At 48.2% G+C, this 26,451-nt stretch overlaps 1 protein-coding gene across 5 annotated transcripts in view; it reads left to right on the top strand.

Annotated features, from left to right (window-relative positions):
* The window catches only part of SFSWAP (splicing factor SWAP), an 80,112-nt gene that overhangs the window by 37,049 nt on the left and 16,612 nt on the right, over window positions 1–26,451 (top strand). For all 5 annotated transcript variants that reach the window (XM_064272030.1, XM_064272029.1, XM_064272026.1 and 2 more), the window contains exons 8-14: window positions 1,090–1,327; window positions 2,362–2,493; window positions 3,116–3,209; window positions 4,337–4,514; window positions 11,387–11,617; window positions 12,752–12,942; window positions 25,189–25,457. In XM_064272030.1, coding sequence (XP_064128100.1) covers window positions 1,090–1,327; window positions 2,362–2,493; window positions 3,116–3,209; window positions 4,337–4,514; window positions 11,387–11,617; window positions 12,752–12,942; window positions 25,189–25,457 — 1,333 coding nt within the window. The remainder of the gene's footprint in view (window positions 1–1,089; window positions 1,328–2,361; window positions 2,494–3,115; window positions 3,210–4,336; window positions 4,515–11,386; window positions 11,618–12,751; window positions 12,943–25,188; window positions 25,458–26,451) is intronic.

Raw genomic sequence — 26,451 nt, 5'->3', positions numbered from 1 at the left:
GTGATATTCTCCTGCAAAGCAACCATGACCGCAAGCCGTGCTCAGCACGCAGATTCTGTCATCCGTAAAGTCACTGGTTTCTAATTAAATGAAACTCCTTAATCAGAAAAGAATTTTTACCATCCTCTAATGAAGATGAAATTAAATCTCTGTGCAGTCAGTACCAGTTGCTGTCTACAGTAGGATTGAAAATAAAAACTCTTAAGTAGCTCATTGAATCTTCTGTGATTTGTGCTGGTTTTAAACATTCTTCCAAAACGATGAATAAACTTAGAATGGGCTGCTGTCCCACAGGTATCTGTATATATGCCCAAAATGCACCACTGTGTGGAGTGTCCTGAGGCCACTGTCCCTCTGTGGGGGACCTGCTAAATGCATTACAGGATAGCCATATGAGGGAAGAGGACACATACTAGCAGAAACAGCCCCGGTGGGGACCTCGGTGGGGACACCCAGATGGGGAGGGGACACCCAGATGGGGAGGGGACACCCACATGGGGAGGGGACACCCAGATGGAGAGGGGACACCCAGATGGGGAGGGGACACCCAGATGGGGAGGGGACACGTGTTAGTGGCTATCCCATGGCTGGAAAGAGTAACATGCATTACAGAGGGAGTGGTTTCCAAGATGAATGTTTAAATGAGAAACCAAGATTCTGAAGAACATCGTTAGTGTCAAATAAGAAAGCAAAGGGTACGTGTTCACATGGTGCTTTTACAAGGTAGATTATCTCCTCAGATTGCGTGAGTGGCAAGTTGCTTCTAGAGAGAGTACTTTTTTTTTAATCTTCGCATTCTGAATTAGGGAGAAAATTCATTTTAGTGTGTTTGTGTTTGATTGCTGTGAATGTCCATGAGACCACACACGTCCCATTTGTCCCTGGCGTGTGCCTCAGCATTGCCTAGTTCTTTCAGATTGTGTGTTATGTGGGCAGCCTCTCTGGTCTCAGGAAAATGTAGGAGGAGGAGGGATGGCGTGCGAGCAGCAGCGGCTGCATGTGGTACGGTGTCTCGTGCCCCGTGCAGCGTGGACTGTGGCAGACTGGCCTGTCAGCTGCCGCTGATCCTCCACCTGTGTCTCCTGACAGCGACGGTGGCGGCGATGTACTACAGCTACTACATGCTGCCTGACGGCACCTACTGCCTGGCGCCACCCCCTCCCGGGATTGACGTGGCCACTTACTACAGCACCCTGCCCGCGGGCGTGACCGTGTCCAGCTCTACCAGTGTGACCACTGCCCCGCCACCTCCTGGGACCACGCCACCACCACCCCCATCCACCACAGAAACAAGCAGTGGGGTGACCTCTACGACCACCACAACAAGGTATGTGCATGCCCCGGCTCACTGTTCTGGGAGGGACTGGGCACAGTGTTACCCAGTACGTTGGAGATCTTGATTTGGGGGCTTTTGTAATCAGGATTCCTCAGAGCTCTTTACCAGGGGAGCATTTATTACCCAAATCCCCACGCCACAGAGGTGATAGGAAGATAGAAATGGTCGTGATGTTAACTAGCAATCAGAATGGAGTCTCATTTGACGTCCCACCTCTGCCTCAGCCCCGGCCTCTGGCCCTGTGTCAGCGTCTCAGCTGGCAGTCCTGGCCCAGTCAGTGCAGACGGAAACCACGGGTGTTGGCAGAGATGTCAGTTTCATAAAGTCGATGAGCGTGACACTGGCATACTTCTTGACTCTCATACGAGCCTCAGGGAAGCAGGGATCTGGCGAGTAGGCCAGTTAACTGCCAAAGAAGAACCGGTGGGTGCCGGCCTGGGTGACTGAATGCTAGGTTGCCACCTCACCAGTGCCCGGCCTCAAGTAAGGGTGCAGGGCAGGTCTGTTGGATGAATGGGTGCCTGATCAAGGGACTGGAATAGCACAAGTTTAAAAGAAAGAGACTCAGGACATTGGATTAGGCACTTGCACATTCCTACAGAAACGGCCCTTTTCCGCGATCGTGCACAGACATCACAGGTGAAATGAAGGGTGTGGAATCATGCTGACTGACTTTTTTTTTTTAACATGACAAGAAAAACGATTAGTGCTTGATTTGTTAGCATGTAATTGAGGGGAAGTGCTAACCAGGAGAAAAAAATGAACCTATTTTTATGACCTGAAGTCTCATTTTTCAATAAAGTCCTCATTTTCACCATTCTCTGTGATATTTTGGCCCCGTCTCAGGTGGATTGACACGAGTTAGCTTTTTATAGTACTAGTTGTGATTACCTATCACATGAATATCTGAGACAGTGAAGGCCCTCTACCAACCAGTGTGGCACTTGCTGCATCTAGCCACGGGGGAGTGTGTGCTTGCACCCAGCTTGTCCATGTGGGAGAGTAACCCCAGCTTCTCCCTGCAGTGCCCTTGCCCCCGTGGCTGCCATCATCCCCCCACCCCCGGACATCCAGCCTGTGATCGACAAGCTGGCCGAGTATGTGGCCCGGAACGGTGTGAAGTTTGAGACCAGTGTACGCGCCAAGAATGACCAGAGGTGAGATGAACTGTGTGCGCCGCGTGTGTGGGATCCGGGGTTGTAGCTGAGCTTGGTTTGGGTGTTTCCTCTAACTACATAATCCCCTTTTGTAATGTCTTTAATCCTTTTGTTGGTTCAGATGTCTTGAGATAAATACATCTTATAATTATCTTGTTAAATTACTTAAAATTGGGGAAGGTTTCTCTAATGTGTTATCTATATGTTTAGTTGGCTTGGTTTTGTTTTTTAAGCAAGACTGTTGAAGCTTCCTAAAATAAAAGGCTGAAGTCATGCCTTTCAAGAATCTGCCCTAGGAATTTAGACACAACCTTCCCCCTCCCCTTTTTTTCTCTTTCAGTCGAGTAATGTTCCATGCCTCGAGTGGTAAAATATAAACTGGGGGGTTCATTTGCAGGATGGTCTGTGTAACCCTGAGGCTCTGCACGCTGCAGCTTCTCTTATGTGCGATAGAGTGTAGTAGTAGCTCCTTCCTAACGTTGTTGAGGTAATGGAGAGTTAGTAATTGTGATGCATCTAGGACAGTGTCTGGCTCGTGGAGAGTACAGTGCCTGTCGGGTGGCATTATGTTGCGGCGTGCCAGTCGTGTTAGCTGACCGGCTTTCCTCCTGTCTGTTCCTAGGTTTGAGTTCCTGCAACCATGGCACCAGTACAATGCCTACTATGAGTTTAAGAAGCAATTCTTCCTCCAGAAGGAAGGTGGTGACGGTGCACAGGTACTGTCGTGGGAAGGCAGGGAGGATGTGATGCGCCTTAGCCTTCACAGCTTAGACTTACATACGCACAAGTAACTCTGTGAGTCCCAGCACGTCTGAAAAGCCCTGTTGATTGAACACACCTTGATTTTAGGTTCCAGGTACATGCGATATATGAGGTAGAACGTGCCTTCAGTCTGCTGACAGCTCATCCCACGTTCACGGCCCACAGATGCACATTTATCCAACAGGTTCTAGACAAAACATCCTATTTTTTCAAGCATTGGGTGTTTTGGTTGGCTATTGTTCTTAGTAACTTTTGATGAAAGCCACACACTGTTAATTGCATTAACATATACTTAAAACATACAAAATTTAAACCTGCGTGCTCACAGTCTACAGCCTGGAGCTACCGGGCAGTGCACCGTGGGGCCCTTGCCCTGGAGTTCTGGCTCCATGCACCCAGGTTCCCTCCTCACAAACGCCCACCCCCGTGTGTTTGTTGCATGTCCTCAACACTTGAAGCATATCTTCATGCCCTTATCATCCTTTCTTCTGCCTCCACTTCCCTCTTCTCAGTCAGATGAATGCCCTGACATTTTTAAAACCTAGATTAGTAGAGAGATGAAGTAGACCTTGGTTATCAGTAGATTCCCTCAGACGGAGAAGGTCGCCCCGTGCGAAGGCAGTAGGCAGATTCCCTCAGAAGAAGAGGGTTGCCCCATGGGAAAGCAATGGGCAAATTCCCTTAGATGGAGAGAGTCACCCTGTGGGAAGGTGATGAGCAAATTCCCTAAAATGGAAAGGGTCACCTGTGGGAAGGCGTTAGGCAAATTCCCTCAGACAGAGAGGGTAACCCTGTGGGAAGGCGATGGGGATAGCCTGGCTCACTGGCAGTGCCCTCAGCGGCCACCCTCCGAGGAAGAAGGCACTGAGTGTTGGCTACAAGACCACGTCAGAGCTCTGAGAAGCATTGTGCTCTCCCAGGGGGACAAAACCTCCTCCTCTCTTCTTTTCCAGAGAGTGGCAGCTCCGAATTTGTGCTGCCTGGGCAGTTCTGTAGAAATGCTGTGTCCAGTGAAAAACACATACGCACCTCTCGACAAGCTCATGTAACTTCCTGTGTAGCGATTTATAGTCCTGTTCAGTCTCTGCAGGCTGCAGCAGCACCAGAAGAGGCTCCGGCCGAGTCGGCCTCTGAGAACCCGAGTGAGGCTGCGGACGACGGGGTGTCTGAAGACGCAGCTGAGGGGGGAGGAAGGGCAGCCTCGGGAAAGAAGGAGGCGGCATCCGGCAAAGCCGTCCCTGATGGGAAACTCGTGAAAGGTATGCTGTGCGCCCCCACATGCCCACCTCCTCACCTGAGAGGCCACGCTTTAAGCGGGCAAGAAGGAATTCCGGGTGACTTAGATTAGTGCCTGTAACTGTCGGACAGGCTGTCGGACAGGAAGGAAATGGCAGTTCGTTCTGAGGTGCTGTGATGAGGCCGCATCCTTTGCAGCACTCTCCTAATTTGGAGATGGGGTCGTGTAGACATAAACTAGTCTTAGGTACGCGTGTATGTAACAGCCTGTTCTTCTGAGCAACTTGTGGAAATGTTTAGGACGTTTCAAATAGCGCTCCGTAGCCCTCAGACTTAGAAGATTCTCTTTATCACCGGCTGCTGTACCAATGAAAGTAGCGCTCTGTGTTGCTTAGAAGTGCCTTGAGGCTGTCACCAGGCAATACTGCGCACATCCAGTTTTAGTTACTTTGTTATGAACCATTCCCACGGGGAGTCTCTCGTGTGGCAAGACAGGCTGACATGTAAATAGCCAGAATCATAAAAAAAAGTAGGATGAAAAAGGCAGGAGCAGATGCATTAGCAAAGAACTGTGTGGTAAAACGCAGATAAGCAGTTAGTTCCACCTGGGAGGGTGGGCAAGGCTTTGTGGAGAAAGGAGCACTTGAGCTAGGTTTCCTGGGCTGGGCAGTGTTCCAAAGACAAAGACGGGGACGTAATCATGGCAGAGGCGCAGGGCCTGGCTAAGGGGCTGCATGGCCTGGGCACACGGATGGGTGGATGAGCTGGAAACGGAGAGTCTGCCCACTCTTGGGGGTTCTTCCATGCTGAGGTCACTGAACTATTTACAGAACCCCTCCACAGGCTTTATGAGAATAACCGCATCCCATCTGGTGGCTGAGATAATGCACGTTGGAGCGGCAGTACTGCTCTCACGGCAGGCCTCGGTCACAGCTGGGTGGGTCACAAGAGTGGGCAGAGCAGGCCCAAGACTTTCAGGACTGCCCTTCTCTGCACAGAGGCCCGTGTTTTAATAGGAATGGTGAGCGTGACAAGTAACTAAATTGGCTTCCTGGGAAAATTCAGCTCTTTAGGAAAAAGTTTTACAGTTTCTTTGGGCCTTTCATTCTAGCAGGTTAGCTGAGCACTTGTGTTCATTCTCTCACCCCTCCTGGCCCCCTGCAAACTGTCACTGAGACCTCTGAAGGATAAATGTGGGAAAAGCTTTAGTTGCTCTGGAAACCAGGAACAGGCACTGTACATACTTCAGAAGCTATGAGGCCTTTGATCAGATGCAGGCAGAAGAGACAGTGGTGGAGGGCATGCCTGCCAGCCTGGACCTGGACTCACAAGGAGCCTGCTGTCAGCTGGGGTGCTGGGAGGGGCTAGAACAAACGGGGTACTCGGGGAGCAGCTTGTTGGCCCTGCCACTGTCTCCAGAAAGTGCACGGGCCTCCACTGCTGGTGGGCTGAGCACAGTGCACCTGCCGCAGCCAGCATGGGCTTCCCAGGTGCCAGGGCTGAGTCACCTGATGGATGCAGCATCTTCCACTCTCCGTGCCCAGTCCTGTAATCTGGAAAATGAAAACAGCACGTTCCAATGGGGCACCTGGATAGAGACCTACACGGGGTCTGACCAAACCCTTCCCAGCTCACTTCCTGAGAAAGAGGCGCACCTCCCGCAATGATAAGGAAACAGGAAACCCACTGCCATTCCTGTAAAGATGCAAAAGGTCAAAGGAGACACGCCTGAGCTCCTGGGCAGATGGGCACCCGTGAGATGACATAGCAGGTCAAAGGAGACACGCCTGAGCTCCTGGGCAGATGGGCACCCGTGAGATGACATAGCAGGTCAAAGGAGACACGCCTGAGCTCCTGGGCAGATGGGCACCCGTGAGATGACATAGCAGGTCAAAGGAGACACGCCTGAGCTCCTGGGCAGATGGGCACCCGTGAGATGACATAGCAGGTCAAAGGAGACACGCCTGAGCTCCTGGGCAGATGGGCACCCGTGAGATGACATAGCAGGTCAAAGGAGACACGCCTGAGCTCCTGGGCAGATGGGCACCCGTGAGATGACATAGCAGGTCAAAGGAGACACGCCTGAGCTCCTGGGCAGATGGGCACCCGTGAGATGACATAGCAGGTCAAAGGAGACACGCCTGAGCTCCTGGGCAGATGGGCACCCGTGAGATGACATAGCAAGCAAACCTGTAATTTGCATTCTCCCATCTGCCTGACGTCTGTGAACCTAGTGTAGCCCGTAATCCGGCATCTGGGAAAGATTGCCAGATTTTAAAATATAACAGAGGCACCAAAGGACAGATTGGGTAAGAAGACAAGTTCGGAATTTTTCTCAAATCTCAGAGGAAAAGGATGGAGATGGAGAAAAGTGTCCAGACAGAAAAATGTACAAGTTGTCCTCCACGGGGGAGGAACCCATCAGGCCACGCCATTCACCATAGACCATGGAGCCATACCTGGAGTTCTGAATGGAAGTGTTCTGAATGCAGCAGGTAGGCTTTCAGACACATCAGCACCCTGAAATAGTCAGAGAGAGTGAAGACAACGAGATAGTTCTTACCCAAAGATTACCAGATGCAGTAAACATTTTAGAACAGTAGAAAGCCTGTTACGCCTGTGTTGATTACAAAAAATAAGCACAAAACAAGCGTCAAATTCAATCTGGGAAGAAACTATAGAATGCATCAAAGGAGGCAGGAAAGGGGGCACGATAAAAACAGAAGCGCAAATTAGTGAGGAAATAGTAGAAAAGTCTGTAAAACAGTCGTTGTACACGTTTAATAAAAACACATATAGATACATAGTACCATCGAGGAATATCTTTTTTTAAAGTATACAAGAATAATATATGTAACTAAATTTGAATAAATTTGAAAATCACTGAAAAATGTCATTTTCTAAGAAAACACAAATTGCTAAACTTATTTCAAGAGGAGGTGGGAAACCGCCATGTTACCTACAGACCTGAAAGAATTTAGAAAATAAATTGGTCGGCGAACCAGCTCTGAGGACAGGCAGCAGGCCAGCACAAATGGACGGCAAGTTCATGTGCCTTCAGGAAATAGAAAGACCTGTGTCATTAAAACTACCCCAGAGAATTAGGAGAGATGGAAAATGATGACGCCTTCAGAGCCTTCCTATTCAAACCTGGCAATGCTTAGCAGTCTGTAGACCGTGATCACTTACAAGTAGAGATGCTGACATCTTAAATTGAACCCAGCTCTGCATAAAATAAGTTGTGAACAAGTGGGATTCGTTCCAGGACTTCGCGTATGGCATACCACCAGACGGCCTTTCATACTTTATCGTATTAACAGGTGAAAGACTTTTCATGTTTTTATCTCAGTAGAAGCTGGAAGAGCCTCAGTATTTCCTAAAATTTTTAAAGTGAAAACTATTACAACAATTGATATTGTAAAAACAGGCTTTCCATTTTTGGGGAAAAAAATTAAACGTGACCCCTATAGCACGTGTGACAACAGGAATAATTCCGGGGAGATTAAATATCTAAATGTGAGAAATAAAACCGTAAAAGTAGAAGAAAATGTAATTTTTTAAATAATCTTGGCGTTTCGAAGGACTTCTAAGCCACAAATCGTTAGAAAAGATTAGTAGGTGTGATGGGGTAGGGCATAAATAAAGGACAAAGGTCAAAATAGTGGTGATTTCTAACATAATGGAAGATAAAGAATTGATACCCTCACTATAGAAAGAGTGCTTATAAATCAATAAAAAGACAGCCACTGCAGTAGAAAAATGAACAAAACATGAAAAGATAGCTCCCAGAAGAAAAATAGATGGTCTATAAATAAAACTTTTAAACATACCCTCATTGACAAGATGCTGTTTTTTGCCTCTTGAGTTGATAAAGTTAGAACAGGTAATACTCAGTGATGGGGAGGATTGTTCTGGAAGTGGAGTCTGGCACAGCCTTTGTGGAGGGCAGTCTAGCCCTGTGCACCAGAATTTAAATGTGAACAAGTGTCTTGGCACGAACATACCATTCACAGAGGCACAGCACCTGCTGGTGTTTAGAAGGAAAACCTGGAAACAGCTGTGGGTAACTGCGAGGTAAATGGACGTGTCCCTTCTAAGGCATACTGCTGCCACTGTTATAATGTGGTGTGTTTATTGACATGGAAACGTGTCTGCAGTATTTACGTGGAAGGATGTTCCTCGCCAAGTGAACACGGCAGGTTTTGAAACTACGTCTCTGTGAAAATGTGTATGAGGGCAGGCACACATGCCTGGGAACGCCGGCGGCTTCTCTGTAGCCCATTTTCCCAGGTCAGAATTGCAGTTCATCTTTGATCTTGTTCATCTCTGCTTTCAAGATTTTGCATGGAGAATACCTATTACTTAGGAAGTTAGATGTCGAAAGGCCTACGTGGTAAGTGAAGCCTGTGTGCTCTGGATGGTGGAAGATTTGGTTGGTTCATTCGCCAGTATTTGCCACGTCTGTCACGTGCCAGGCACCAAGCTGGGTCCAGAAGTGCCTCTACCACACAGTAACCCATCTAGGGTCCTGCCCCTGAGCCTGGGGGCGAACAGACAAGAAACAAAGGCATAGATACAACTATAGGTAAACTTAGACACGAGTACTGCGGTGATGAAGGGGAGAGGCTGGGAGGGCAATCTCCGGAGGTAACATCTGAGGGATACTCTAAGGAGGAGAAAGAACCGGCACGGGAAGAGCAAGGTGATTCTCCAGGCAGGTTCAGGGCACAGCGTGCCAACAGGGGAAAGCCTAGTGCAGAGGAGCAGAGAGTGGAATAGCGGGGAGAGGAAGGCCTGCTGCCTCCAGGGCTTTCAGGGTTGGGGGGCACCACTGAGGACTGTAGGAAATGCTTTTCCTATGCTGTGGTGTCTCTGCAAATAAGATCGGGGGAAGAAGCAGTAGTTGTGTAGTTGAATAGTGCTACAAAACGAACTAATACCTAATCCCCTGCTGACTAGCTGGGTTACCTTGGGAAGGTCTGTAAGATGGGAGCCTAATGGCACCTGTCTCACGGGGCTGTTACTGCCAAACGAGGTGTAGGTGTGGAGAGTGCGAATGAGCCCCTTCAATTAGATTGCTTTAAAGCACATACTGAGTAACGGTGCTATTTGGTGTTGTTTTTGGTACGCTTAAATGCTCACTTGAGGATGTCTGCTTTACAGTGAGTGTTACATGTGAGGTAGAGAACCTCGAGCTTTCCTTTTAATATTTGTTGATTGCTTACTTTCCTAGTTTGGGGCAAGAGATGGTTAAGGAATAATTGTAAAATTATTTTGTGATTTAATATTCCATTGCTGGCCCCTTGAGTAATTTTGATTAACATTTTAAGTGAAAGTTTCTCTCATTTTGAAAATTTCCTTGGCCCTTTGTTTATTAAAGAGACCGTATTACTACAGGCAGTAAAAGGTTAATTTTGTTAAACTTTTTTTTCTTACGGAAAATGTCAAACATAGACAACAACAGCACAGTGTATAATGGCCTCCTGCCCCACACAGACTCATCAACCAGCTTCAACGACTCACCCAGGGCTCATCTTCCTTTGCGTACTCACACAGAGCCCCCCCGGCCGATCACCTTGTCCATGAATATTTTAGCGTGTATCTCCTGAAAATTAGGACTTGACCGCAATAAAGTGGTTACTACTGACTCTACTTACAAAATATTGTTTTTAGTCCCCTGTGTTATATCTTTGTTTTGGGGGATTGCTCTGAACGTGAACATAAAATATGTAACGTTGCAGAATCAATACAGAGACTAATTTCTCTCTTTTTTAATTTTAACTGACATAAGTCTCCCAGCACTCACTGCCTTTATCTTGGGGTGTGCTTTGGTGCTTGAAGTGACTATTGATGAAAGGAGGTTATATTTCAAGATCATCTTTAAATCATTCATGGGTTTGGAACCATAAAATGTGAAAAGTGGGACAGACCTCCTGGACCAGCTGGTCTGAACTATTGTTGGGACCTCAGTTACATCCTTCACCACGTTCAGGAACCTGCCGTTGTTTACCCAGAATCCATTTTCCTTTCAAAGTCTGCTGGTTTGCAAGGCTTTTAAAATTTCTTTTCATTGTGTTTTACCTGAATATTCTTTGTGAATAGTAAGGATTGGGTTGTAAAAATAAAGAGTATCTTATTAAATCAATTAGCAGTTGTAAGAGCCATTTCCCCCGTATCTAAAGAGAAGGGGCTCCATGAGCCTTTACTGAAGTGAATGGGGGTGAGGAAGGTGTTTTCCTTTGGGGCCTTTGTGTTACTCTTAAATAAAATTTTCCAAATACTCTACGGGAGAAAAGTTCAACCACCTAAGTTTTTGTTATACTAAGCTTAAGAAATTGTTAGAGGTATGAGAATAAGCTAACCTAATGCCTAGCACAGTCAGCATCCAATAGAATGTTTGCTGAATTAAGGAACGGGTCCCCTGATTTTTGCTTCCTAAGAGAGGACTTTTTCGTATTGCCAGGATCTTCTACTATACCTTTTTATAGTGGAGTCGCACCATATGCTTACTTAACATATATATGCTGTGTTCCCTCCACCTGCAAAAACAGGAGAATTGACCATGTGGAAATGCCAGTGGTCCCACTGTGCCCTGCAGTGTCCCCGACATGGGAGCTCTGTCAGTTGGGTTTGATGTGGCTCTCTGTGAGCGCCCCCGGTGAGAGTGGGTTGGTGGTCGTAATAGCGTCTTACTGTGCGCAGGATACACAGAAATGGGCTTGTGTGACAGGCTCACCTCCCTCCTGCATGCGGTGCGGCTCCACTCTAGACTGTTCCCTTCCTGCCGTCGGCGTGCCCACAGGTCCTGTAAGACGACGGTAGGGCCTGTGACCATTTCTGCTCTGTTCTTCTGGTTTCCTTAAAATGTGTTACAATTTTCGCCTTTTCTCAATAGCTTCCTTTGCTCCAATAAGCTTTGCAATCAAGGCCAAAGAAAATGACCTGCTTCCCCTGGAAAAAAATCGTGTTAAGCTAGATGATGACAGTGATGATGATGAAGAAAGCAAAGAAGGCCAAGAGAGCGCTAGTAGTGCTACCAACCCTAATCCAGCAGTTGTCCCACCCTGTGTAGTTGTTGAGGAGAAGAAACCTCAACTTACCCAGGAGGAGCTAGAAGCAAAGCAAGGTTTGTAGACACGTTTTGAACTTCTTGAAAGAAATAAAGTACATAAATCCAAGATTAATCTTACTAAGCCAGAAACACTGAGACTGCCAGCGAGAATCTCAAGTGTCTGGAAATGAGAGCCCTCTGGGTGTTGTGTACTCTTTGTGAGCATTTGGAGAGCTGGAGTGATGAGCGTGCCCTTCATTAGCCTCCGCTGCCAGGCCGCTGGCGATCTGTCTTCAGAGCCGTCGTGTTGGCCGTCCTAGCTTGATGCACCACAGCAGAGTGCTCTAATGGAGAGGCTCTTTGCGCTTGGATTGCAGCCTGGGGTGGAACGCTCGGCCTGCATCCCCGCTCGTGTTAATGTACGAGGCGGGGAGAGGCCTTCTGTGAGGCTGTCTCACCACAGAGCCCCCTGGCCCTGAGACACCCGTGCCCTGCTGGCTCCCAGACTGTGGTCCCCGCCATGGACATGGCACGGCCTTCACGCACGCCTCTGGAGTGTCTGCCTGCGGCAGCCAGGGGCAGGACAGCCTGAGTCCTTCCACCACAACCCAAAGTGAAATTACAGTCTGTATCAAATCAACTCATTGACGTTTACCTTTGTGGTTTTACCTATTCTGACTGGTTTTCTCAAGGTGCTTTTTCTGTACTTACATGAACAGATCAAGCCATATGTGTAAAAGGTACTTTTTAATCACAATATGCCTTACTGTCTGGAGCTGGCGTTGTGCCCGAGCTGCTGTCCCTCAGCAAACTCGTCTTCACGCGTGTGTGTCTACAGCCGCACTCACTGTGTGCAGACTCAGCACTTGCCGAGTCATGTGGACGGAAACACTTCATGGGGTATTCATTGCTTGGTGTGGGTATTTGACTGTCCGTGTGTAGATACGTGCCTTTCTGAGGTTCTCCATTATTCCAGCTTCCACTAGTATGGACCTTCTCACTGTTTCCAAAGTAACATGTCAGAAAAATAAACATAAACTAATTCCCTCAAAATCTCTTTGCCCATTTGTTTACCTGTTCTGAATTTTGTACCACGTTCTCTTTTTTAGTAACTCCATTCATCACCTTTTTGCTGCCTGTAAAAATTAAGATAGCACGATAAAAACACTGCTTGCCCTAAACCTCATCTTTTGTCATTTGTTCCTTAAGCAAAGCAAAAGCTGGAGGACCGGCTCGCAGCTGCTGCCAGAGAAAAGCTCGCCCAGGCTTCTAAGGAGTCAAAGGAGAAACAGCTTCAAGCAGAGCGTAAAAGAAAAGCTGCTCTATTTTTACAAACCTTAAAAAACCCTCTGGCAGAAGCAGAAGCTGGGAAGATTGAGGAGAGCCCTTTCACTGTGGAGGTAAGCCAAGGAGGCAGCGCCTCAGCTGCTGGGGAAGCCCAGCTGGTCGTCACCTCTGGCCACCCAGACCTGCTGGCGTGGAGGATGCTGGCACGTGTGGGTACCAGGCTGCACCTGACTGCTCTGGGCTTGAGGACCTGTGTAGCCTCCCTCCCTACGTGCACGTGTGCACATTCTCGCCAAGTGTGGGGTTCAATACCAAGACTCATAGGCTCTGGGGCCCCAAGTTAGGGGATAGTGCTTTGTGGCCAACTTCACAGGGCCGAGAGGAGAGCTTCCTGGCACCTGACATCAGGTCTGCAATGAAACGCATCAGACAGACGAGCACACTTGGATACGTGGACTTGGGGTCTGGCAGCTGTACTCTGATTTATGTGTGTAGACCCAATATTAGACAATAGGTAAAAAGTTGTGGCTTTTTTTTTTTTTTTAACATAAGAGCAGTTAATTGTTTTTAAAAAAACTTTGTCAATTTACTCCTTTTAAAACAATAAGTGTTAACTCCCAGAATTTGACTTTTTGAAAAGCTTTACACCTTCAGAAAAATGGACAGAAAAGTACAGGGAGTACCAGTGTGCCCTTCACCAGGTGGCCAGACACACACGCCTGCAGGTGTGCACATGTATGTGCTCACTGGCACATGGATGCACATGTCTGCATGCGTGCTCTGATAAATGTGCCCACGCCTTTTTTTCAAACCATTTGGCAATCAGCTGCAGACATCTTGCCCACTTGCTCTCCCCCAGACACTTCGGTGCCTGTCTCCCAAGAAAGAGACCCTGTTCTGTGTGGCCACAGTGCCATGGTCACAGAGTAATGCTGGCACGTGTCATCTGGCGTGCAGCCGCATCTGCATTTCCCCAAGCGTCCCAAGAGTGCCATAGACAGCTGGGCAGTTCCCTGTAGTACAGAAAACTCCCTTGGCTCTTCTGACTTTAATTACCTTGACATTTCAGAGTCTGGGGCCATTGTTCAAAACTCATTTTTGCTGAATGTAGGCATTTGGTTCATTCGTTCCGTGGAGAGCAGCATTGTTATATCAGACACATAGCATTCTATCAAGGCACAATCCGCTTTCTCGTCTCAGAAATCCATCTCAAATTCTCGCAAATCTGGCAGGAGACCTCAGGAAGTAAGAGCTAAACTCCCTGGGGGAGAATTTGAGTTTTCACTGGATCTTGTCAAACTGTGGAATGTAGCCTGGTGGGCTGAGCCCTTCTGCCTCACTCTCAGGTTGTCCAGGCTGTGGAGGTTAGTGTCAGCTCTGACACTGCTAACGGCTCTGCCCCTGAGTGGTCCTCTGCGCTGCTGTGCCCAGCAGTGGGGTGGTCCCAGCCGTGACGGCTGTGACTCAGCCCCCCATGGCCCTTGGGATGGCCACCTGAGCTAGGGCCTCCATCGTGTCCTCCTCTGGCATCTCACCTCAGCCCGTTATGGCCAGAGCAAGAATGCCCACTGGAAAGGGCTCATGGCCACTCCTTGGCTTCAAGAAGACTTCTGCAACAATAAGGGAACGAAATAGGCAGCAACTAGAAATGATCTTTCAGCTGACCATGACCACACAGACGAATGCTTTTATAGAATAAAGAGAAGAAGCAGAATAGAAAATGGCTCTGCTTAATGGCTACAACTATGAAAAGTATGTGTACGGTGAGGTGGGGAGGAAACTGCAAAATGCAAGGGAATTGTTATGGTGGTGGGAATGTGAGTGGTTTATTTTGCTTTCCTTTATTGTTAGGATGTCATTTGTGCAGTGAATAAAGGGTTTAATTAAAGGGTACCTGCAAGTATAGATACTTTAACCAGTTATATTACATATCGCATCTATATTTTCTAATGAAATTCTGTTTTAATGAAAACTCAAGTCGCAGCTCAAACTGTTCATCGTGAATCCACTGTCTTTCCCCACATGCCACATGGGCCTGGTCGCAGCCCGGTGTCATTTCCTCACAAGCACACACACTGTGCCCCACTTCCTGCCCGTCTTCTGCTCACCTCCAATTGTAGCTGCTCCCACCCTGCCGTCTTCAAGGACTGGTGTTGATGCAGTAACAGAATGAGTTTTCTGCTGCTTTTTAAAATCGCTTGGATGATTTGTCTGGATATATAATGGTGCAGATTGTAGCTACTAAACTATTTCAACAAAAATGTAATGTTAGCAGATGTCTCTAATTGCTTAGAAACAAAAATACTTGTAATTAAATTGACAGTTGTCATAAATAAGGTTCATACTCTGGAATTTTTAGCCTAAAGCAATTCTTGGCGATGTGTTGCCTTTGACTTTTAACTGAACATCCTCATGTGCACTGTACTCACAGATTTTGGTACATGTGACCACAGCGCATAAACACGGAGCGCTTAGCATTCAAAAGCACCTACGGCATTACCTGGCTTGGCGGCATTGCCGGGTCTGGCTGCCTCAGGCCCTGGATATGCAGAAACCTTACAAGGCTGAGGAGTGAGTGGTCTCATCTTATTGGCATTCCCAGAAGATGTCCTCCCAAGTGGTCCCCTCAAGGTCCTGCTCTGCTGTGCCCCAAGACACAGGTGGGCAGTGTAGATGCTCACACCAGGAGGCCAGGCACAGACGGATGGAAATTTCCCTTTTTATAACTTCCAGTTTCCTGAAAACAGCCATAGTGCTTCTGCTTTGTCTTAAAGAAAGGCAGTTTCAGACTTTTTACATTTTGTAAAAGCAGTGCATACTATGGTTTAAAAAATTCATCACACGCCCTGATTTCAAAACATACTATAAAGCTATAGCAATCAGAACAGTCCAAAGCTGGTATAACGATAAGACATGTAGACCAGTGGAAAAGAATTGAGAATCGAGAATAAACCCATACATCTGTGGTCAACAGATCTTCAACAAAGGATTGAAGTACATCCAGTGGGGAAGGCAGGGTCTCTTTAACAAGCAGCAATGGGACAACTGGACCTCCATGTGTAGAAGAATGAAGCTCGGACCCCTGCCTCACACCATATACAAAAATCAACTCAAGATGAATCAAGGACCTAAATGTGAGAACTGCTGAAACCATAGAACTCTTAGAAGAAAACACAGGGATGGTGTTTCAGGAGCTGGTTTTCAACGGTGGGTTCTTAAATATGATACCGAAAGCATAGGCAGCAAAAGTCAAAGTAGATGAATTGGATTCCATCAAAATTAGAAACTTCTCTGCGACAAAGAGGTAACCTGCAGAATGGGAGACAACTTGGAGGACCCGTCTATCCGATAAGGGTATAATATCCTGAATATGTAAAGGACACCAATAACTCTACAACAAACAGACAACCCAGTTAGAAAACGGACAAAGACTTGGAGAGACAGTTCACCAAGGAGGCTATACAAGTGGACAGCAAGCACATGGAAAGACGTTCGGTGTCACTAGTTGTTAGGGAAATACAAACTAAAACCACAGTGAGATACCACTTCACCTCCACTAAATGGCTACAATTAAAAAAGCAGAAAATGGTGGGTATTGGCAAGGATATGGAGAAATCGGAGCCCTCATCCGTTGCTGGTGGAAATGGGAAATGGTACAGCCACTGTGGAAAACAGTTCGGTGGTTCTTCAACATAGAACGACCATGTGACCCAGCAACCCCGGTGCTAGGTGTACACCCAGAAGTGAAAGCAGGACCACACACAGAAACCTGTATAATACCAGTGTTCACTGCAGCACTGTTTTCACAATGGCCGAAGTGTTCCAAGCATTCATCGACAGATGATAGATAAGCAAACTGTGGTTTATACACATCATGGAATACCGCTGAGCCGGAAAGAGAAACACAGTCTTGATGCACGCCACAACATGGATGCACCTTGAAACGTGGCCCTGAATGAGTTAGACACAGAAGGACAGATGCCGTATGGCCCCACTTGTATGAAACAGGCAGTTGTCTATTAGTGGTTATCGGGGGGGCCGGGAAGGGGAAGGGGGAGCCTTTGCTGAGGGCAGCAAGTCTGTGGATGGTGCTTTCAGAACACGCTGATTGTGGCCCATGTCGCCGGATCCTGCTTGTGAGGGATATCGAATGGGCGGGCATTTTGCTGTAAATATTCTAACCACGGTAAAACAATTAAAAAAAAAAAAAAGGGCATGTCACTGAATTGTGCACGAGGGATGCTGAATTGGCAGATGTTGTGCTATAAATAATGTCAACCACAGTGAAACAGCTTTAAAAACCCAGGGCCTAAAGCTCATGAGCGTAAAACCCAAAGCTGAATAAATCATGTGAGTTAATTTTGTCTGTCTTCTCTTTTTCAATAAAATATCATTTCACCTGCAAAAAAAAAAAATTCAGATGCTAAAGGAAGGTATAGAGTGGAGAGTAAAAGCCTTTTCTATCTTCTTTCCCCAAAGAAACAGTTTCTGCTTCTTGTGTATTCTTGAGGGAAAAAGTTGTATTTATCAGTGTATGGCTTTAAAATTTCACACTAATAGACCCACACCATGGACATTACTCTGGCATCTGCCTGTTTTCCCTCACCTCAGAGGTCCCTCCTGTCCTCTCGCAGCTCATGGTGGTGCTGGGCACCTTGGGGCATGCGGTGAATGCTGGCGGGGTGAATGACTGTGGGGACTTACATACCCACCCTAAGTACACCACAGTTGAGATGTCCATGACTCAGCCAGCCCTTCCCTGTGCTGGGGATATAGGCCGCCCCTGGTTCTTGCTGTTGATAACAGGCTGTAGTGAGCACATGTGTGTCCTGTCCTCATGTGTGTCAGCATGCTTATCCCTCAGGCAGAGTCCTGGCTGGAAATTGCTGCATCGCGGTCTCTGTGCCTTTTTATTGGAGACACTGCTGAATGGGCCTCCAAAAAGGCCACTTGCCCACCTCCGTAGAATAGGAAAATAACCGCCCGCACCCCCTGCCAACACTGGTTCTCATTAACCTTTCATTTTTGACCCTGTTGGGATGGCAGAGCCCTTTGTTTTAATTTGCACGTTTTACTTATCAGGGATGTGCAGTAACCTTTCCTGTGGTGCTTGTCCATTTGTGCTTGTTTTTCCCATGAGCTCACACCCTTGACCTGTCTTTGTTTTGGTTGTCTTTCTTTGTCTGACTGTGTTAGCTCTTAGTCATCAGTGTTGCAAACATCACGTCACTGTGTGCTTTCTAGTCTGCCCCACCTGGGATGTATTTCTATATGAGAAGCAAGTGGAGATGTACTCCCCCCATATTGCCAGTCAGTTGTCCCCACACAATTCAATAAGTCATACATCTTTTCCCCACTGATTTAAGAAGCCTCCTTTTTCATATACAGTCACGCACTGCGTCACATCCATTCAGGCAACCTCCAACCGCTTGTTTGTCTGTGGTTCCGTCAGGTTACACAGGCAGTTCCTGGGTTACAAACATCCAACTTACATACAACCAACCCCCACAAAGCCTATTAAATTAAGAATTCAAGGTACATACAATGGTTCGTAATAACAAACGGGTGCTATTTTGCAACATGCATTAAAACATTTTTATTTTTATTGTTCTATTATGTTAAAGATGTTTTGGTGTATCTGGAAGGGTGTGTTTAATATTTTTATGTCTAGAAAGGTACACTGTATGTACTAAGACAAACATGACTGACTGACGGTAGGTACAAATATCACCTTACTGTTCCAACTTAAGGTACAAATTCCACTTAAAGTCAGCCTTAAGAATGGAATTCGTTCATAATTGAAGGACTGCCCTGTGTAATATTGTACAACACCCGAATCACCAATGCCCTATTTCACAGAACATACCATAGACGGTAAGTGATGCATACCAAACCACTGCCGTCGAGCCGATTCCGACTCATACCGACCCTATAGGACAGAGTAGAACTGCCCCAAAGAGTTTCCAAGGAGCGCCTGGCGAATTCGAACTGTCGACCACTTGGTTTACAGCTGTAGCGCTTTACCACTACGCCACCAGTGATGCATGGCTATACTAAATCCCCCGTGTTTGTTTCCTGTTTCTGCATCCCGCCTGTTCTGTTGGTCTGTATCAGGAGAGGTGGTTTTACGTATCAGGTGTAATTTTAAAATGATGGCTCAGAATGTCTGTTGACATGGAAAGATGTTAACACTACATTAAAGTTTTAAGCAGTATGTAAAATACAGAAAAGCAATCTCATTTTTGCTGTGTGCATGTGTATGTATTTTCTTAATTTGAAATGAAGATAAATCAAAAGTCTTGAAATGGACCCCTTTTGAGTTATATAGAAGAGCCCTGGTGGCTCCGTGGTTAGCTGCTTGGCTAACTGAAAGGTTGGTGGTTTGAAGCCACCAGCAGATCCAAGGGAGACAGATGTAGCAGTCTGCTTCTGTAAAGATTACCGCCTAGGAAACCCTGCGGGGCACTTCTGCTCTGTCCTGTAGGGTTGCTGTGAGTCGTACTTGACTCTACGGCAACAGGTTTGGGTGGGGTTTTTTTTGTTTTTCCGGTTATGCAGTTGTTCACATGGCAGCAGCAGACTTGATGGCATTTTAAAGTTATTGACCCTGCCACGTTTATTGGTCCAGTAAGAGTTTGAAAGAAAATAGTGACAAAAACCAGCCAGTGTTTGTTGAACATGTTACATTCAAGGCACCGAGGCACTTTGGGATCTGAATTAGGAACCTGTTTTTTAGCAGTGATTGAAAAACTGGTCTCTGTGAAGTTGAAGTTCGCACGTGAACGTTGCCAGCAGGACAGGCCTGAGGCGGCCCAGAGTGTGTTCTGGGTGTGTGGTGGCAGGGGTGCCTGTACCTCCCCAGGAAGGGACAGATGATAACCGTCTGCAGGCCTGCAGGATCATTACACCTTGGAGAGGTGCAAGGAATAGAGAGGACACGTCAGGCCAAAGACCCCAGTGGTTAGGGACAGACAGGAGGAGACAGTGAACTGAGAGTGGTGGCTGGCGGCAGATTGGAAAGCCCTGCGCATCGGAGCACATGGAAGCGGCTGGACGGCGGCATTGTTTTGCAGGAGGCATGTGTGACGTGACATGACACAGGTGACTGGAGCACAGCTGCACGGACCAGGCAGCACCCAGGCGGGTGTGAGTTTTTGGGCAAAGGGTGGATGGCCTTGAACATGGCCGGCACGCCTTGGCCTGTGGGTCCTGTGGAAGGCTGGCCTGACTGAGGCTGGCAGTGGTCCTCTGCCGACGTTCTGAGCAAGCACTGAAGTCTGCAATTCCAGACAGAAGACCTTAAGTCTTAGGTGTAATTATCCCGTTTCATTGTTAATGTAGCGTTACTTCACAAGTAAGATTGTATTTTATTTTAAAGTACGTGTTAATCTGCTCTTCAGCAGTTCATTTTGCCACAGCAGGAAATAATAGTTGTTAGTTTTTGCGCTGATTTGTTACAGACACTTTATTGTGATCAAAGGACCAGTCGACATTATTTTCCAGTGTTACTGGTTTTCAAAAGTCTCTCTCTGATTTGTCCATATACTACCAAACCAACCTGCCTGGCCCTCGCTCGTGGTGATTTGTGTTGTGATGTTTTCTGCTGGAATATTATAATTCCTTCCCTAAAAGGCAGCTTTGGTTCCTGGGAAGACTGACTTGGCCCTGGTCAGCGCGCGCCACCACCATCGGGCACCTGCGGCATCTCGGGCAGCTTGCTTCTGACGGCTGTGCAGAGGGCCCACCAGGGCGCCCACCAGAGCGCCGTGGGAGGCTGCAGTCTCGACTCAGCATGACCACCTGCTTTGTGTTCCCGGCTATTCTTACACCCAGTTTAAATCTGCAAGGCAGTCAATCAGGAATCTTTTTGGTAAAGCCAGAAGTAGCATTTACATTGAAAGTTACTGTTTGTTGAGGCCTGCACTGTCTGACATGGTCACTAGTGTGGGTGACCTGCTGGCATTGAGCCTCTCTGACATGACCAGCCTGACAGGTCCTGTGGTGGCCTGGAACACGGCGCTAAGTGGAGTGGAGGGGTGGACTATGTGGCCGTCTCCCACACTCCAGACATAGTGAGAGGTCCGTGCTCGTGATTTTCCCAAGCGGGGTGGGTGCTGGTTGCGGGGAGAGCAGCCGTCCACTGCAGTTGCCTGGAAGTTGTTTGTGGTGTTTCCCTGCCCGGCCTCAGGCTTGCGTCATCGTGAACACCCACTGAAAACCCTTTCCACTGCTCTTGTCGTCACCATTTTCGTTGCTGTCCAGGTGCTCAGGAGTCCCTCCAGGATTGTTTGCAGAGGCCAGGCATGAGCTCTCATCCTTCTAACATCAAAAATGCAGATTTCAGCCCAGAGACTGGGAGCAGAAATGCCACGTAAGGCCCACTGCTTATCCTCCAGAGGTCGTACCTTGGGCCTCTGTTCTTCCCACTTACGAGCATGATCTTGCATGGTGCCCACCACCCCTCCCCTCCATCTTGACGGTGAATGGAGTGCTGGTTCCTCCGTGGAGTCCATCTGTGAAGGCCACGTCTATGCTCCCGCTTGTTCTTTCAGTGAGAGGCACAGCTTCGGGGACCAGGTTGTGTGGGCTGAGACTTCAGCTCCTCCTCATGTTTGTTGTAGGATCCTGGGTGCCTTGCTTCACCTCTGAGCCTGTGTTTCCTCTGCAAAACGAGGGCCATCACAGCCCCCACCTCACGGGTGCTGTGAGGATGACGGCCCTGGTATAGGACTCACCCTGGTGGGCCTGTAACAGAGGCCATGATAGCCTCCACCTCACGGGTGCTGTGAGGACGACGGCCCTGGTGTAGGACTCGCCGTGGTGGGTCTGTAACAGAGGCCGTGACAGCCCCCGCCTCATGGGTGCTGTGAGGACAATGTCGGTAGTGTAGGACTCGCCACAGTAGGTCTGTAACAGGCCATGACAGCCCCCACCTCATGGGACTCACCATGGTGGGTCTCTGACAAGAGCCTCTGCCAGTTAGGATGGTGTGATGTCTCCAATTGTAGGACATCCTGATGTCAGAAATGGCAAAGTGTGATGGGTAGGTACATCTCAGACGCCATGAAACATGGCAGCACCTAACACAGCATCTCCGTGGCACACAGGCCTGTGCACTCTGATGGCTCACTGAGTGCTGTTCTTTGTGTGGTGTTGGTTACCCTTTGCTTTTTTATTCTCCAGTTTGGTTACTGGGTTTTGAAAATCCTTTTAGTACTGTTAAGGAGCCCTGGTAGCACAGTGGTTAAGCACTTGACTGTTAACCAAAAGGTCAACGGTTCAAATCCACCAGCTGCTGCACAGGAGCAAGATGTGGCAGGCTGCTTCCATAAAGATTTACAGCCTTGGAAAGCCTGTGGGGCAGTTCTCTGTCCTGTAGGGTTGCTGTTCAGCCATTTCAGGAAGGAGCATATAATCAAGAACCGATGGTACTGAAGAAAGAAGTCCAAGCTGCCCTGAAGGCATTGTCGAGAAACAGGGCCCCAGGAATTGACAGGATAACAATTGAGGTGTTTCTGTTTGGAAGGCGCTGGAGGTACTCACTCATCTCTGCCAAGAAATTTGGAAGACAGGTCCCTGGCCAACCGACTGGAAGAGATCCATACATATTTGTGCCCATTCCAAAGAAAGGGGATCCAACAGAATGCTGAAATAATCGGACAATATCAGTATTACACGCAAGTAGAGTTTTGCTGAAGATGATTGATACCACCAAGACTCGATGGCACCGAACAGCAGCGTAGGATGACTGATTCAGAATCGACTTGGTGGCGGTGAGGTTCTGGAGTACTATTACGGTAAAAAATAGAAGTCAGCACGGTGAATGATCTTAGTGCAGCCTGCCAAAGGTCACCATAGTTCAGAATTATGCATCGGGCCACTATTCGCTTTAATGGCGAGGGATAATCATTTTGTTAGAATAAATAGGTCCCATGATTTGATTACAAGTTGTATTTTGAAAATATTAAGATTACCTCTTTGCTTCAGAAAAGAGTACCAAATGTTAACCACAGTGGTGAAATAAGTACTTTGATGACAAACATTAGTTAAGACAAAGGCAGTAGAAATAAGATTCGGAAATACACGTTAGTAGATTGGCAGTAAAAATATAGATAGAAATCAGCGAGTGCGTTTGCTGTACATCCTTTCGCCTTGGTCTATGGCGGTGCCTCATGTTTCCTCTTGTCCTTTTGTCTGTGGCCTCCTGCTGTTGTTTGTGTCCCAGGACTATGTCTGTCCATCCGCCCCCCCCCCCCCAGGGCACAGTTCCACACGCCCCAGCTCATTGCAGTGGTTTTGTCAGTGTCAGGAGTCTGTAAGGGGAACTCTTGGGGAGAGAAAAAGATCGCAGTGACTTCGTTTTCTTCCTTCTCATCACAGAGTAGACCGTTGCTCAGGAAGGAATGTGTGGCTCAGTTCTGAAAACGAGCTTTCTCTGTTGCCCCTGGGAAGCGCCCTGTGCCTTGTTTCAGAGGGCTGCAAGCCGAGCCGGCTCTGCCTTTTACAGTTACTTGCATTCCTGAGAGCAGATCGGAGCGTCTTTGCTGTCTGCCCCGTATCCCTCCCATTTCACGTGGTCTGTTTCAGGGACGTGGCTGGGCACGTGGGTGTTTGCCGACCTAGTGCTGAATCTGAGCGTGAACACCAGCAGCCCCGCGAGCGTCATCGTGATGTGTGTTCCTCGTTTAGAGTCCATGGTATGGGGATTTTTAAAAATTCATGAATTTGTTCTTGGTCTTTGCATGTTGGTGATCCGTCTCCCCTGCAGCGTACGTGGGAAAGGGTTAGCAAAAATGCTCACCCAGTACTTCCCTTCCGCAGCCTCCAAAGTAACGCAGCTGACTACGTGCTACTTACTCTATTTTAAAGTGTTATTTAGCACGTGTGCCTGTGGACAAACCTTGACTGATGCTGGGATGGAAACAGTTGTCCTCAGGTATACAGGTTGGGTTCTTATCAAACGTTTAAATGTCTTGTTTGTTTTCATAAGAGTATTTTGAAACTTAGGTGATAAATACTGCACTGAAAGGACTTGAAACGAGAAAGAGCTCTTTGACAGTAAGAACTGTCCTACAATGAATGGGTTCGCTTGAGGAAATTATCTCTTGTCCCTGGAGATAATTAGGCAGAGCCTGAAAAATGAACTTGGCTGTGTCAGTGTGTTTGTGTGCGTCCCTCCTGGGGACCAAACACCAGAGAGAAACTAGAGGACCCCAAGCCACTGTGCCGGAGGCCCTGGCCGCGGAGGCCCTGGCCATGGGCTGTTCTCCCTGGGAAGGAGCTACTCTGGAACAAGGCATACTCTTCCTTGGGTGTCCCTAGCCCTCCTGGCTCCCTCCCTCTCCCCTGAGAATCTCTGCAGGACCGTGGGTGCTGTGGGCAGTGGTATACTGTGAGCATGAACAGCAGGCTGGGTGCCATCGGGCCTTCCCGGCCTTGACTGCACCCACCCCCCAGGGTGCCATTGTTGGCGTTGCAAAGCCAGAACGAGCACATAACGTCCAAATAGCCGTTGTTCCCCTCAGCCAGGTGGCCTTGAGGGTGGCCTTGTCCATGCAGATCCAAGGAGGGAGGGAAGGAAGGAAAACCCAACTGGCAGGTGAGGAATTGCGAATGCCGTTTGCACTCGCGGCCTGGAGTTCGGGTGGAGGCCAGCCTGGCACGGGGCGGCGCCTGCTGGAGCTCGACCCTGTGTGCATCTGGGGCACAGGCGGGGGTCGGCTGATAAATGGCAGCTTCTCAGCACGTCTGGCCTCTCGGGTGAGGAGTTTAATGGTGGTGGTTAAAATTCATTTCACATGAGTGGAGGAGTGACCAGCGAAGGGGAAGGGCTGTAGGAGGAGAAGTGCCGGTCTTCATAAAACCAAGGGTGGCGGTGTTTGTGGTGGGCACACCCTGCAGAGTGCTGCCACACTAGTCAGACCTTCATTAAAATTACTTCCAGAGCACACAGAGATGCATAGAAGACCTAATGCTGGAGATCTGGGCTCTCTTTTTCAATGAAAAGGTGAAATTACTTCTTAGAAGAGCAGACGTAGATCTTTCTAGTTTAGCGTCCTGGACATGTTGCTCCTTTCATTACGTCTCACGTCTGTGGCCTCCAGATTGGCGGAGTTGCTCCTGGATAGGAAGACACTCAGTGGAGGGGAAAGTTCTAGTTGTTCTTTAGGCGCCTGAGGAGTCCTGAGCAGAGGGTCTTGCCAGTTGTCCTTCCCCTGAGGTGCGGGGAGGACTTGTGGGAGCAGATGGAAAGCCAGAGGAGGGGAGGTGGTCCGTGGTGGGCATGAGGGGCTGTCGGTGAAATCTCACAGGTCTGCATTTAAATCCCTGTTCACACCCAACGTCTACTTTGCTCGCAGGAAGCCAGTGCCGCCTCGCCCTGTGCTCCACTGGCTGCAGGGAGAGCCCTGCCCGCTCTGGAAGGTAAACCGCCCGACAGGCCTTCAAGCAGAAGCAAAGATCCACCCCGAGAAGAAGAGAAGGAGAAGAAGAAGAAAAAGCACAAAAAACGGTCTCGAACGAGATCCCGCTCACCCAAGTACCACTCGTCATCCAAGTCCAGGTCCAGGTCGCACTCAAAAGCCAAACACGCCCTCCCCAGCGCCTACCGGACGGTGCGGCGGTCGAGGTGGGTGTGCAGGGCGGCGCTGCCGTCTGGCGTGGCCCATAGAGCCGCGCAGGGTCTGTGACTTAGTTACCTGTGAGGACGCAGGTGTGTGTGTAGATACACCCCTGCAGAGCCAAGTAAGGTCTTTAAAGGTCTGTCTTAACTTCCTAAGCTTGTCGACTACTGCCAGGGTAAATGTGTACGTATGTATTTATTTACGTTTTAACAGGTCCTGGGAGCAAACCCAGCACACCTGCTGGATGTGTGAAAAATTCCGCAGAGTGCCACGCTGGTGGTGGTGGTGGTTGTGTTTGTGTGAGTGCGCTTTTCCATGCTGAGTTCTTTTGAATCTGGAAAGCTCTAAACGGAAGGAGGCTTCACCAGTTCACCTGCGTGCGGGTTCTCCTGCTCCACGTGCGAGAGCCTGTGAGAGTGAGATGCGGCCGTTCAGACACGTTTGTCTTCCTTGTCACTAACGTGCCTCTCCAGACCTCCCACCACTCGTCACGAGAAGCCAGCTTTTGGGAAAGCACTTAACATTCCTGGCAACAGAAATAATAAACATGAAAACCTTTAAGGGTCGTGGAGTTTTCTGCTTACTAAAGCAGTAAAAACAAAAGTGACGGGCTTGCGGGAGGCTCAGAGAAGCAGGCTGCTGTTTTTGGAACCTGCACCTACCTTTGGTTGTCCTGCTCGGTGTCGATGGGACTTCCCTCAGCCTCTCTGCACAGCACTCGGCTTGTTGTGATCTGGTTTTTCTCCTTTGATAGATGTCAGTTCTTAACTTTCCATAGGAAAAATGCAGATGTCCTGTACTTTTTGCCCTTTTTTTTAAAAAAGGAAAATTGTACACATTTGCCTCTCTGAATATATCCTAAAACAATGTTTTTGCCCAGACCAAACCCCAGAGAATTGACAGGTATTTACACTTACTTGTTGACAGTGAAACTGGACATGCTTGGGTGATGAATAAGTGTGATCTCTGGACGTCTGCATTTTTACTAATTCTTTCAGA

Source organism: Loxodonta africana, chromosome 19 (assembly GCF_030014295.1).
Source record: "Loxodonta africana isolate mLoxAfr1 chromosome 19, mLoxAfr1.hap2, whole genome shotgun sequence".
In the NCBI taxonomy this organism is placed as follows: domain Eukaryota; kingdom Metazoa; phylum Chordata; class Mammalia; order Proboscidea; family Elephantidae; genus Loxodonta; species Loxodonta africana.
This window is presented reverse-complemented; position numbering and strand designations above follow the sequence as displayed.